Source organism: Ursus arctos, unplaced genomic scaffold, assembly GCF_023065955.2.
Source record: "Ursus arctos isolate Adak ecotype North America unplaced genomic scaffold, UrsArc2.0 scaffold_23, whole genome shotgun sequence".
Lineage (NCBI taxonomy): Eukaryota > Metazoa > Chordata > Mammalia > Carnivora > Ursidae > Ursus > Ursus arctos.
In genome coordinates, this window is record NW_026622908.1 from 28,735,326 (window position 1) to 28,748,958 (window position 13,633).

At 41.3% G+C, this 13,633-nt stretch overlaps 1 protein-coding gene across 2 annotated transcripts in view; it reads left to right on the forward strand.

The window, feature by feature from the left end:
- Window positions 1–6,621: 6,621 nt before the first annotated feature.
- TTC17 (tetratricopeptide repeat domain 17) overlaps window positions 6,622–13,633 on the forward strand; it is a 115,377-nt gene continuing 108,365 nt past the window's right edge. For both annotated transcript variants that reach the window (XM_026512084.4, XM_026512085.4), the window contains exon 1: window positions 6,622–6,817. In XM_026512084.4, the coding sequence (XP_026367869.1) occupies window positions 6,659–6,817 (159 nt within the window). In that variant the 5' untranslated portion in view covers window positions 6,622–6,658. The remainder of the gene's footprint in view (window positions 6,818–13,633) is intronic.

Genomic DNA, 13,633 nt, shown 5'->3' on the forward strand with positions numbered 1-13,633 from the left:
TTGTGTCTTGATGTGTTATGATTATGATAACTTAAGATTCCTGGATATCCATTAAACATTGATTGTTTCTGTTGTGCCAAACAGCGTGTTAGACCATGAAAATATAAAGATGGACAAGTTACGGCTCTGCCTTCAGGCCAGTCTTGCAAGTTATCTTTAATTTTCATTTTTGGAGATTTATTTTTAAAAGTTAATACACTCTTCTGAAAAAAATGAGTTGGTTATTTTTATTGGAGCAAAACATCAGATACCTACTTGCCAAATCGTTATGAAATAAATCATTTCCATCTTCAAGTTAATATATAAAGCAAGTCGGAACTTCTTGACTACAGCCTTTATTAAAAGTCTTCCTGAAGTAACACCTAGAATGGTTAGGAGTGTTCTAATACCAAAATTTAAATGGATCAGAACAAGATAACTAAATTCCCCTGGTGATCACATCCAGTCCTATAGCTTTAATATCACCTATATGCTGAGGACTGCCAAATTTCTATGTCCATCATTTCTCGCCTGGAATTTCATAACAGCCTTCTAATGGATCTCCCTGCTGTTGCACTTTTTTACAGCCTGTTCTAAACATGACAGCAGAGATCCACTCCTACTTAAAGCTGTTCAGTGGCTCATTTCAGAATATAAATAAAAAACATTGCCATGGCTTTCCATCCCTGACCTCAGCTGCTATCCTTCCTCTCCCATCGCTCTGCCCCAGTCAGCTAGCTTCATGCAGGGTAGGCAAAGACACTCCTGCCTTAGGGTTTTTGCAATAGCTGTTCCCTCTAGCCACTCTTTCTCTTGTATCTCTTGTCTAACTCCATCTCCTTCAAATCCTCAAAGATCACCTGCTCACAGAAAATTAAATACTAAAATACCCCCTTCAATCCTGCCAGGACTCCAAATCCCACTTACCCTACCCCATGTTCCCTAGAGCATTTGCCAACTTTCTAACATACTGTATAGTTTACTTGTATGTTGTTTATTCTGTCTCTCCCTGATAGAATGTAATGTGGCTAAAATGCCACAAAGGTAAGGATTTTCGTATTTTACTCACTGATAATTGCAACTACCTAAAACAGCTTGGTGCATAGTAAGTTTTCAGTTAAAAAAAAGGCAGTGTTTCAGACTCGGAATATAGTGGTGAAAAACAGGCAAATTCATGGGAGCTCACATTCTATGATGCAGGGCTGATAAATAAGCTGATTTCAGAAAGTAGTAGTATGAAAACACACGCATTCTAATGTGACTTCGCGTTGAAAGAACGGTTAGGAAAAGTCTAAAGAATTAATGTGAGCTGAGACCTGAATGATGATGGAGCCAGCCTAGTGAAGATGTCAGGGAAAAGCATTTGAGAGGGAGGCAACGAAACCTGCAGAACACTTGGCTTTAAGGGCACCAGGCTGTGCTAAAACAAAACAAAACCACAAAAACGGGGGTTGGGGGCTATCCCAAAGCCTTTAGAGTCCTAGTTTCAACCCCTGGGCTCCTAAATTCTTCATCTATGGTAAGGAACTACTTTCAGTAACTCAGAGGGCACTGTGCTCTCTATGATACTGAGACATGTTTCCTCTGTCCAGAAAATCATTGTTACCCCTCACTCTCTACCCCCATTCATCCAGCTAACTAACTTAGGATTCATCCTTCAGATCAGGCTAGATTTCACTCTCCCTGGGAAGCCTTTCCTCCCAAGCTGGGTCCAGGACCATCCACTTGTGTGCTCCCTCAGCACACGATCTCCCCATGTTAGAAACCATAGGAAGAAAGAACTCAAAGCAGTTCTGGGTGGGTGGAAAACAGCAAATGAGATTCAAGTCTAACAAGTGTGATGGAAACTAAAATTTAGACTTATGAAACCTAATTTATCAAAAACCTAAGAAATCGTAGATGCATTCCTAGAAGTTGTACATTTACTCTCTAAAACTAATGCAATCACGAATAAGAAAATCTCATAAAATTCTGGTCATAAAGAGTTGATGTTACAAACAAGATCTGAAACAAGGCCTTAGATAGATGGAATACTACATACAACTCGAATTGGTATTTTTCAAGAAATATTTAAGTAGAAAAGGAACAGAGAAGAGCAAATAAAAAAATAAGGAAATGGTATTCCTATGAGGAAAAACTAAAATTTAGCTTGCTATAAGGTGATGAGGTAAAAAAGCACAAACTCACAAAAGGTTTGAACAGAATGAACTTGGATTCATCATAAAATGAGGATACTGAAACTTAAGAGTAGCGGGAGTAAAAGCTGGGGGTGGGAGCAGGTATGACCATTAGCTACCTACAGAATGAACAGTCACAATACAATTACTCCCCAAATATAACTGTCCTCCCCAAATATAGTAACAGCTGCAAGGCTTTCAATAAATTAATGTCTCCTAAGTCTGCATCAGGAAAATTCTTTTGAGGTTGACCATCATGGTACCCTCAGAGCAGCCCTAGTGTTACTCTGACTAGAATCCTGAGCTAACTGGATATTTGGTCTCATCCATAGTAGTCCTCATGCTTCAGACTGCTTGATCTATTTGGCAAACTATTTCTAAACAAAATTACTATATTTAGGTATCCTCTGCCTCCTCTTTGAAAATCCTTTTCACTTTGCATATAGCTGTTGGGGAGGTATACCTTTACAGTCCTTCCAGCCATAACTAGCCTTCTTCCTTATCCACCTTATCAACGTTTATCAATTCAAAATCCCTCTAAAGCAATTAACTACATATACAGTAGGCTGCCAATAATTTCTTCCATTTCTGCTTAAACATGGCTGCTTCACTTATGACAATGAATCTACTTCCTTTTCCCCTTGAATCTGAGCTATCCTTATTCCCTTCTTTCACCGGTAGAATGCAGAAGTGACACTGCCAGTTCTGGGGCTGGCCCTCAAGGAGCCTGGCATCTTCTACCATGTAAGAAGCCTCTGTAACTATCCTGAGAGACAGCACAGCCACCCCTAGCCATTTCAGCCACTCCAGCTAAAGTACTAGATGTGTGTGGAGCCACTTCAGGACATTCCAGCCCCAGCTGAGGTCCCGGCTGAATGCAGCCCTATGAGTGACCCCAGCCAACAGCAGAAGAACCACCCAGCTGAGTCCAACCAACAAACTATGAAATACAATAAATCATGTTTTAAAATTAAACATTTAAGCCACTAAAATTTAAGTTGGTTTACCATGAAGCAAAAGATAATTAATAGAATTTAAAACAGAATGTTAACTCTCTCAGGTATATTTATATCTTGTTTTTCTCTAAGGAATAAACAATATGGAGATTCTCTGCAACTTTTAGATAAAATGGCCCAAAGGAGGAAATAATCCAGAAAGTTCGTTTTATCATTGTCCAATTCCCAGCTTCAAAAGTTCTATACTTTATAGAGATAGTAAGTAAAAATCAAACTAACCAAGCTTTCTGGAAGATAAAAATATATTTGTATAGGAAATGCTTCCTGCCATCAGATGCTAACAATGTATAACTAACTGAAAAAAGAATTACTCAAGAGTTTACAGGGTACTACCAAAACAAACAAACAATACAGGCCAATATCTCTGATGAACATAGAAGCAAAAATCCCCAACAAAACATTAGCAAGCTGCATTCAACAATATATTAAAAAGGATCATTCACCATAATCAAGTGGGATTTATTCCAGGGATGCAAGGATGGTTCAATATTTGCAAACCAATCAGTGTGATCCACCGCATTGACAAAACAAAGGATAAAAATCATATGACCACCTCAATAAATGCAGAAAAACCATATGACAAAATTTAACATCTGTTCATGATAAAAACTCTCACCATCACCAAAGTGGGTTTAGAGGGAATTTACCTCAACATAATAGAGGCCATATGATGAAAAACCCACAGCTAACATCATACTCAATGGTGAAAAACTAAGAGTGGTCACTCTTTAGATCAGGAACACGACAAGGATAGCCACTCTTATCATTTTTATTTAACATAGTACTAGAAGTCCTAGTCACAGCAATCAGACAAGAAAATGAAATAAATGGCACAGCCAAAAGAACCCTTGTGCACTGTTGGTGGGAATGTAAATTGGTGCAGCCATGCATGGAAGCTCCTCAAAAAATTAAAAATAGAAATATCATACAATCCAGTAATTCCACTACTGGGTAATTTTCCAAAGAAAATAATAACACTAACTTGAAAAGATCTATTGCACCGTTATGTCTATTGCAGTATCATTTACAATAGCCAAGATATGGAAGCAACCCAAATGTCCACTGACAGGTTACAAATCAGCCCAAATTAGTTGATTTTGGCGTAATCAAAAGAGGGATTATTCAGACGGACCTTATCTAATCACATGAGCCCTTTAAATCTGGGCCTAGTGATCAGAAATGGAGGAAGTCAGAGACTCAAGCAGTGGAGATTTTCCTGCTTCTGCTGAAGGAATAATTGCCATGTTGAGAAGGCCATGGTAGAAGGAATGGCTGGTGGCCTTGGAGTTGAGAATGGCCAGCCAGCAGCCAGCAAGAAAACTGACTACAGTGGCAAAGGACTGAATTCTGCCAAGAATTTGAAAGAGGCCCCCAAATTTTGGAGGAGAAAGCCTCATATCACCCATGTGAGACACTGAGAACCCAGCCATGCCTTGCCAGACTCTTGACCCATGAAAACAGTGAGATTGTAGATATGTGTTAAGCTGCTAAATTTATGGTAATTTGCTACACAACAGAAAACTAATAGAGGATCCCCAAGAACAAGGGTTATCATCTAGAGGAAGTAGAGGCGTGTGGTACATTAAAGCTACAGAAGCTATGATTCTTCCCCTTTACAGGTTAACTTGTGAGTGTCAAAGAAATTGCTGGTGGCCTAAATAGGTGATGTTGGGGCTTCTCTCAAATTCCTCACCATCCTCCAGCCACGCTCAGGCTCTAGAGGCAGGTAAATCTGAGTCCAAATCTGAGGTCTGTCACTTATTAGCTATATGATCTTGGCCAAATTACTTAACTAGTCTATGCCTGGTAAGTCAGCAAAGATTGCTATGTGTGTCCAGTGCCAGTATGCATTAAAACACTTAACAAACGTTAGATGATAATGATTGCCATTACTTAGCAACTTTATATACAGGTAAGAGGACTGATGTCTACACCTTAAAATAAGATGCTGAGAACAGGGAGACTTACTTGTCACTTCTCTATTTCAAAATTTTGGAACACTTCCTGTTGTCTATGTTTAAAGTTTTTGGTATAACCTACAAGAAACCCTTACAACCTGACACTGATTTCACCTTTTCACATGTATTGTTCATTCTGCTTGAATCAGTACCTTTACTTGAAGTCTTTCACCTGGTTGGTTGCTCTCTCCTCTGCACATGTGCCCTTATATACTCCCATTATCCTATATTTCAATTGTTAACCTGCCAATATTCCACTAAATTGCACATTGCTCAGTGGTCAGATTTCTATACCCACCGTCTAGCTGAGTACTAGGCAAAAAAGTGGATAAGTCACACATTTTTAGAGAGATCAATGTTCACTACTTCAATCCTCTAAGAAAAGCTACTTTCAGAAGGAACTAAAAACCAATGCTGTGGTCGACGCTTCCACAGCATGAAGTGATGTTTAAACACTTGGCAATTATTTTTGTTTTCTGGCAATATGCCAGTATAGGGAGACAGTCAGGCAAAATTCTCATCCTCCTTTTCCCAAAGAGAAAACCAAAAGCATAACGAACCTAAACACAAAATGACACACAAGGCCAGAAGGCAGCCCTGAAATACCTAAAACAACATCTTACCCGACGCTAGAAGCCAGGCTAGTCACTTGGCCTACATGTTGGTTTATTAGAGAGAAGTGCTTCTTAATGTACATACCAGTCACCTGGGATCCTTGCTGAAAGGCGGAATCTGGTGGGGAGGGGTAGAAGATCCAAGAATGTGCATTTCTAATAACCCCCAGGTGATGCCAGTGCTGTTGGTCTCCTGATCTAGACCTGTGCTGTCCAGTGGCTCTTAAGCCCCGAAATCTGGCCAGTCTGAATTTAGATGAGCTGGAAGTCTAAAATACATACCTATTTCGAAGACGTAGTACTAAAAATAGCTCAGGAATTTGTACAGATCTTATATTGAACTAATACTGTATTATATATAACGGGTTAAGTCAAACGCGTTATTTCACTTTTTAAAAAATTTCCTATGTGGCTCGCGCCTCACGTATTTCTACTGGACAGCGTTGCCCTAGACTGACAACCCGCCCAACTCCGAAGCTTCCACTACTGAGAGACTTTAAGAAAGAGAATCCATCTCTCCCCTGAAAGCATACCTTTATTTCTCAACTATATGACCCAACGAGAAATAAAAATGAAATAAAATGAAAACCAAGGTTTTATTAAATACATATATATGTAAATACACACAGAGTCCTCTCATTTGCTTAGGCTCCACCTAGAACACTACTTTTATCTCCCTCTGATTCCCACGCCACGAGATCGCATCGCGTACAGGAAAACAATAACAAAAAAGCTGTCTCCGACCTGAAGCCAAACCCGACTGTCCCGACCGCCCAAACGGAGGCTGAGAAAGCCGTTCGTCAGCCGGCAGCGCAGCCCGAGCTCCACCTCCTCCAGCGCCGACCTCCCCAAGATGGCGGGCGGCGGGGGCCAGCTTCCGCTTCCGGTGTGAGCAGCCGGGCCGGGGGGGCAAGATGGCGGCGGCAGTAGGGGTCCGCGGCCGGTGCGACCTGCCGCCTTGCTCCGGCCCAGGCTGGCTCCTCAGCCTTTCCGCCTTGCTGAGTGTGGCGGCTCGAGGGGCCTTCGCCACCACGCACTGGGTCGTCACGGAGGACGGGAAGATCCAGCAGCAGGTAGCGGCCAGGGCGTCCCTCTCCGCCCGCGCCCGCCCTCGCCCCGGGGGATCCCCAGGTCCGGCCCCTGGCTGTTTGGCTCCGCGCGGTCCCGCCCCCAGCCTACCTTCCCACGGTCCCGGCGCCGCGGCCCGAGCGACCCCGGTACTCAAACGCGGAGTCGCCCCCTCCCCACTTGTCGTCTGGCCTTCGCCTCAGCCTCCTGCAAGTTCTCAGCCTTCCGCCAGTGGGGCAGCGTGCCGCGTGGGAAGAGTCGCCTGGCCGTGGGGGTCGGGCTCTGGGAACATTTTGTTGTGCTTGGGCTTTAGAAACCGCAGATTCATTATCCCTGCCTCTGCCCCTTTCGGGCCCACCACGCGTCACCAGCCCTCCCCGAAGAAGTAGAAAGCAGGTGGCAGCGCCGGGGTGTGCGCGAGTCCCAGGGCGGTGACAGCTTCGGCACCCCTAGGTAGTGGGTCATCTAATGCTTCTTCCCCCCAGTCTCCTCTTACACATGCTGGAATTCGTGTTGGGCTCTGGTGGTTTCAGCTTGTACCGTTACCCAGGTCAACAGGGGCTCTTTAGAGACAACACACACTTTCCTTTCGAAGGAATGCTTCAAGATGCCTCTGGTGGCGTTGCCTGCATCTTTTCAGCTGTAACTGCCCTCGTTTCCCAGTGTACTTTGCATTGTTTCTTTACCTAGTTCCTGTGACCCAGCCCCGCAAGGAGGATATGCGATTTCCTGGATTCTTGTATGCCCGAACTAATTGCTCAGAGGAGAGATTGCTTTTCTTACGTAACTTTAGGATTGCCTGCATTTTGTGAATGCTGCTGATCCCTAAACAGTACGTGTGTGTGTGCTCTGTTACAGAATCTTGGTAAACCTAATGACTTCCAACACTTGAAAGCAATCCTGAAAAGTCCGGCAAACATTTAGGAAGTGAATTGTGTGCCCCATGCAGTTTAGCTCACTGAACTCAAATGTATAATCATTATCGTGTGAAATTATGGACCTTTGGGTTGGGTGTAATGAATGATGATAGGAACACAACGCAAGGTTTACTTTTGTATAAAGTGAAGTTCACGTGATGGCAAATTTTACAAGTGTAATGAGTGAGTTAAACAATTTAAAAATCGGGTTGGTATTGGTGAGTGGTTCTCAGTATATGGGAGGAAAGAGATTTATTGGATGGCATTTTCTCGATACCTGACTTAACATTAGAAGAAATTTCATGGTCATACCATTTGAGATTTAAAAGATAGATGTGTGTTTCAGAAACTCCAGAAAACACTGCTAGTTCATTTCCTTAACAAAAGATTAGAAATCTTATGTGTGAGCCCTAGCTGCTTCCCCCACCCTCTTTTGTTTCCTGATTATAGTTTTCCCTGAGGCCCTCATGAAGGGATACATGGAATTAAGTCACTCTTGCTGCATTTTGGGGAGCCCTTCTCCTATTGGCTCTTCTGCAATATTGTTTTGGCCACAGCTATTTATACACTATGACATTGACTTCTCCTTCCCATTTTGGTGTCCTGCCACTCAGCCAAGGAAGTAGCCCATCTGAAAAGTGAAAGCTGGTAGAAATGTATTATTTGCTGAACATTGCAATGGGAAAGTAGAACCTGATTTGTTTAAAACAAAAACAAATCCTTTTTGTTTTTGGGATACTTACGTTCTAGTGGGGAAAGGTAAAGGTTACTGGTAGCTTGCCTCAAAAAGGGAGAAAGCTGAAGAATCTTTTGGAAATCTGCCAAGTCACCCTTCAGTGAGTAGTTAGGCTTAAAGTTAGGAAAGCAATGTTTCTTTATTACAAGCTTTTAACATTTATGTTTTTCAATGAATTTTCCAGTACTTTGCTACATAGATTTTACAATGTTAATTTCAGAGAACCACAAAATTTTGTATCAGAAGAAATAAAGTTGGTGTCTACAGTGTAAGGAGAAGAGGCTGGGGGTGGTGCCTGTGTGGCTCAGTTGGTTCAGCGACCCACTCGTTTTTTTTTGGCTCAGGTCATCATCTCTGAGCTCAGCATGAAGTCACTTGTCCCTCTCCCTCTGCCCACCCCCCCACCTCCCCGACCCCCACGTACTTGCTCTTCTCTCTCAAATAAATAAAAATAAAAACAAAAAGAAGAGGCTAGGGAAGGAAAGCTGAATTTAATCTGAGGGAAGAGCAACACTTATAAATAAAGTAAGAGAGTTGAATACATGATCAGCTTCTGAGTGTCATGCTGATAGCTGTGCATATATTACCCATGCTGCCCTTCCTGGCAGTAATTTGAATGCCGGCAGAATCCAAACCTCAATTTAGATTGTGCTTATCACTTTTGTATATGTTTATTAAAGAATTGAAAGATCCCTTTAGTATATAGATTTGGGTATACTGCATATCTATTTATATGTTCAGAAACAATTGATTAAAAGCTTTACATATATATAGGATCTATATATTAAATGGTATCCTAACTGACATACCAAATGCCTTGCTATTTGTTTTTGGTTATAATATCCGAATGAGAACAGAAGGGTGATTTTAGTTTTAAAGTGGTCTAATACCAGGGAGGGGGCTAAGGGCAAACTGAAATAGCAATCTTAAAATATCAGAGTGGCAAATACCTTTTGAAACTCTTTGCCTGATATTTAAACCTGTCCAAATTAGATGTAATAGGTAATTGTTTTCCATAGTGAACTTGGAGAGGTACTTATGAATTAAAAATCTGAATTGCCCAAAATACAGACTTACACAGGGATATTTAACATCACTATAGTTAAAGTTTTAAGTACATGAAGCATTTCTTCCCAGGAGAAGAGAACATTTGTTTGGTTTTTCTATTTCGAGCCTTAGCAAATGATAAAGATAGGCATCCACAAGTTACGGGACTGCACACTTGTGAACATGCAAATGTATCGGAAGACCTAGATCTGTAAGGGGGTTGAAATGAGGTTTCAGTCAGAGCAGGAAGCAGCCATTCCTCCAGGCAGCCTCCTCACTGTCAGAGCTGTGGTTGCTTCTGGCAGTAGCAAGTAGTGAGCACTTGCCATGGCAGCTCAGGGAATTGTTCCTTTCCACAATTCCTGCCTGAGCTGGGAAGCATGTTTAATATATGTTTTTAGGTTCCATGTTTACTGAGCTGCCACTGAGCTCCCCAGAGCATTGTCCAGGGAATCCTGGAGCTGGGATGTGAAGAGAATGCTCTAGTCTCCAAGTTCCTGTCCCACTGCAGTCAGGGGACAGCTAAGGAAAAGTGCTCCTCTTCCCTTCAACTTCATGCTTTGCTCCCAGCTTTGGGCTTTAGTATACCTCTGATCCCCTAGTGCCCGCTGTACCTTAAATAAAGCAAGGATCCTTGGGGTCCATTAACTTAAGTAGTGAGCTGTTATAATCTGGATACTAGGAGGATCTATGTGTAATCAGGGCAATGAATCATATGGTTGACTTCATTGTGAAGAATAGGCTTTAGGATAAATTTTGTGTTTTTTTCGTTTCCTTTTTTTCTATTTTTTTCTTCCTTACTAGTATGGCAACATTTATTTTCTATTTTTACCAAAACTGTCTGGAGTGTTACTTGAGTGGAAGTTTGAATGAACTTTTGTGAATTAGCCTAAGAGCCTAACCATTATGTGTCACATCATTTCTGTGGGAAAAAAATGGTGTTCCAGGTTCTAAATTACCAGCTAACAGATGAATTCCTGAAATGTTACCAGTTTGTCTTAGACTTATTGAATTCAAGAAGTGGTACTTCTAGCCCTGGGTTCATTGCCTCTGGATATTCTCTCTCTTCATGAGTGGAGGTCTGAAACTTTAAAAAAAGTATGATCGTTATCAATTCTCTCATAACGTTATAATATTTATTATCTTGGCTGCCTTTTCCCTCTTCTCTAATCTTAGACCCATAAAACTTTAGATTTGGAAAAAATTCTTAAAAAAGGTATGTAGTACAACTCATAGGAGAGAAAGTCGCCCAAAGTCGTACAACTAATGAGTGGCATTTAGTGACAGCAGTAAGTAAAAACCTGCAGTAGCATGCAGGTGAGCACTTCGTACTCAGTAAGATTGAGGTCCCCCCCTCGTAGTACCTATACATGAAAAATAGAAAAGGAAAAGGGGAAAAAGGGAATAATGAAGTAAAAGTCTTCTCTTGTCCAGTTTGCTGTACCTCTGCAGAATGTTTTGTGGTGACTTTAATTAAGTGGGGAGTGGGTGGGGGAAGGTCAAAAATAGGTGTGAATTCATTTGGGATTATTTGATCATTTTGCTTTCCATCAAGCAAATGTGTTTAGAGTACAGATCCTTTTAACTGCTCAGAACAAATGAGGCTTCTAACAAAACTGGTGCTCTGAAGCCTAGCAACCTTGGCATAAGAAGTGTTTAATTGGCAGTTATTTCAGCAACTGTGATTTTGAGCAAGAGCTATCAGATTTAGTTGGACAAACAGGCTAAATCTTTATCTCTTGGTCTTTAATAGTTTATAAGTGAAGGAGTGGTTTGATTTGGGTCTGATAGTAAGTAATTGCTTCATCTGGGAGAGGGCATCCAGATGAAGCTGACAGCTTTCTTTCAGCACTTTTCAAAACTGAGCCCATCTTTTTGTCATAAAGTGTTGTTTCTATGCTTATACACCTCAGGGTTTTTCTTGGACCTAAGAGGTCATGGTGGTTTATTCACTAACTTGCTGAACCTTTGCAGTTTGTCCTAGACGTTGGCATCAAAGCGATTCTCATTCAGTCCTTTTTTTTTAGACTTCCCACTATTGTTTTTTTTCCTATAAATCACCCAGGCGTTTACTTTGTTTATACTTACAGTAGTTAATAGGAGCTTATAAATATACAGAGGTAAATTTTAACTTTAAATACTTTTCTCAGTTATTTATTGAATATTTATTGACTGCTTATTTTTCATCAGCCCACTGTGCTTTGATAAATATGCACTTTCCCAGTGGTTACTGTGACATGAAATTATCATTTTTCCTTGGGGGTAAGGAGAGCACAGGTCCTTCTTGAGGTTCTCCCCCGCCCCAGCTCTTCTTCCTCCACTCATCTTCTAGATCAGCCATTCTCAAACTTTACTTTGCACAAAAATAATCTGGGGTGCTTGCTTAAAATACAGATTTCCAGGCCACAAAAGTGTGTGATTCAGTAGGTTGGTGGTAGAGCCAAGAATTCTACCTTTTTATCAAACCCCTCAGGAGATTATGATACAGATGGGTCACAGATCATTCTGAGAAATTCGGTTTTATATACTTCTGTTCCAGCCTTCTGTTTTTACTCTTTATACATACCTGGGCAATCTCATCTTTTCTCAGGACTTAAATTACCATATATATGCAGAGAATAGTCACATTTCTTCCTATAACTCACATTTTTTTCTCCATGGTTATAGAGTCAAGACCTCTATAAACTTTTAATAACGTGTGAATGACCTCTAGGTACTTCAAGTTTAATATGACCAAATCTAAACTCATTTTTACCCTACCTACACCTGTGTCATGCCGTTTTCCCAAATTGAATGAAAGATCCCACCGTTCTCATCCATCCATTTGCCCAAGTCAGAAATCTAGTTGTCTCCCTTATTACTTATCAAGATCTTTCCATTTTATTTTCTAATTACATCTTCCCACAGCCACTACTGTGGCTCTAATTCAGGCCACCTGATTCTTGCCATGGCTTACTAATTGCTCTCCCTGCCCTAGTCTTGTCCTGCTTCCAATCCATTCTCCTCAGTGCAATTAGACTAATCTTTTAAAACCCTCTTTGTTTTGTTTAATTACAAATTTGAATTACAGAAGTAATGTGTGGCATTGTAAGAATAAATGCCTAACATTATGGGAGTATTTAAAGTCGTAAAGTGAAGTCCTCCCACCTCTCCCCATTCTCACTCCCCAAGGAAAACTACCTTAGTTTGGCACATGTACCCGGATATGGTCCTTCTTTAACATGTGATCTGGTCCTTCCCTCTCTCTAGCCTTATTTTTGCTCATTCTTGAGTGCCCCACCCTCACCTCAGAATACACACACATACACCTTAGCTATATTTAGCATTTGTCAGTGTCCCCAGATATGCTTGGTTCTCACTTGCCTCTGTGCCTTTGCGCATGTTCTTTCCCTAAAATGTCCCAATCTGGCTAACTCAGTACTCTTCACAACTTAAACATCACTTTCAGGGAAGCTTCTGATGCCCAAGTTTGAATAAGCTGTTCTTTCTATGTGCTTTCATAGTATCCTGTATTCCCTTAAGAAAGACATTTACCATGCTGTATTCTGTCAGTTTACTTATGTAAATGCTCTACTAGACTACTACATGCTCCATGAAGGGAGAGACTATATCCATCTTCTCTGCACCTCCTGCATCTTTCATGCTTAGTCCCTTAGGCTACAATAGTTATCTGTTTGAATGGATGATAAAGAAGTGAGAACTGGTTCCTGCCCTTCAGGAATTTACCATTGTGTGAATGAAGCATTGCAGTACTCACTGATGTGATAGTCATCCTGGAGGCTAGCGTACAGGAGGCCTCAGACTCCTGGAAGATGTTTAAAGCTCCAAGAACTCCTCAGTGAGTCAGGCATTAGACCTTCATAAAAGGTGCCATATGCATGTGACAAGAGGCATACTTCAGAGACCACTCTTGGACTGTCTTCTGTGGTCAGATCGTGTATGCAAAGGAAGTCGTCCTTTGTCACGGATGATACAGCTAGAAGGTCAGCTTTATTGCTCAGGCTTGAAAAGTATGGAGCGGTGACAAGAGACAAGGAAAAAAATACAAGAAGAAAAAAAATCATCAGAAAGGGCAGAGGCGAGATGGATGGGAAATGGCAGCTGCGTTGTTGAGGGGGGTT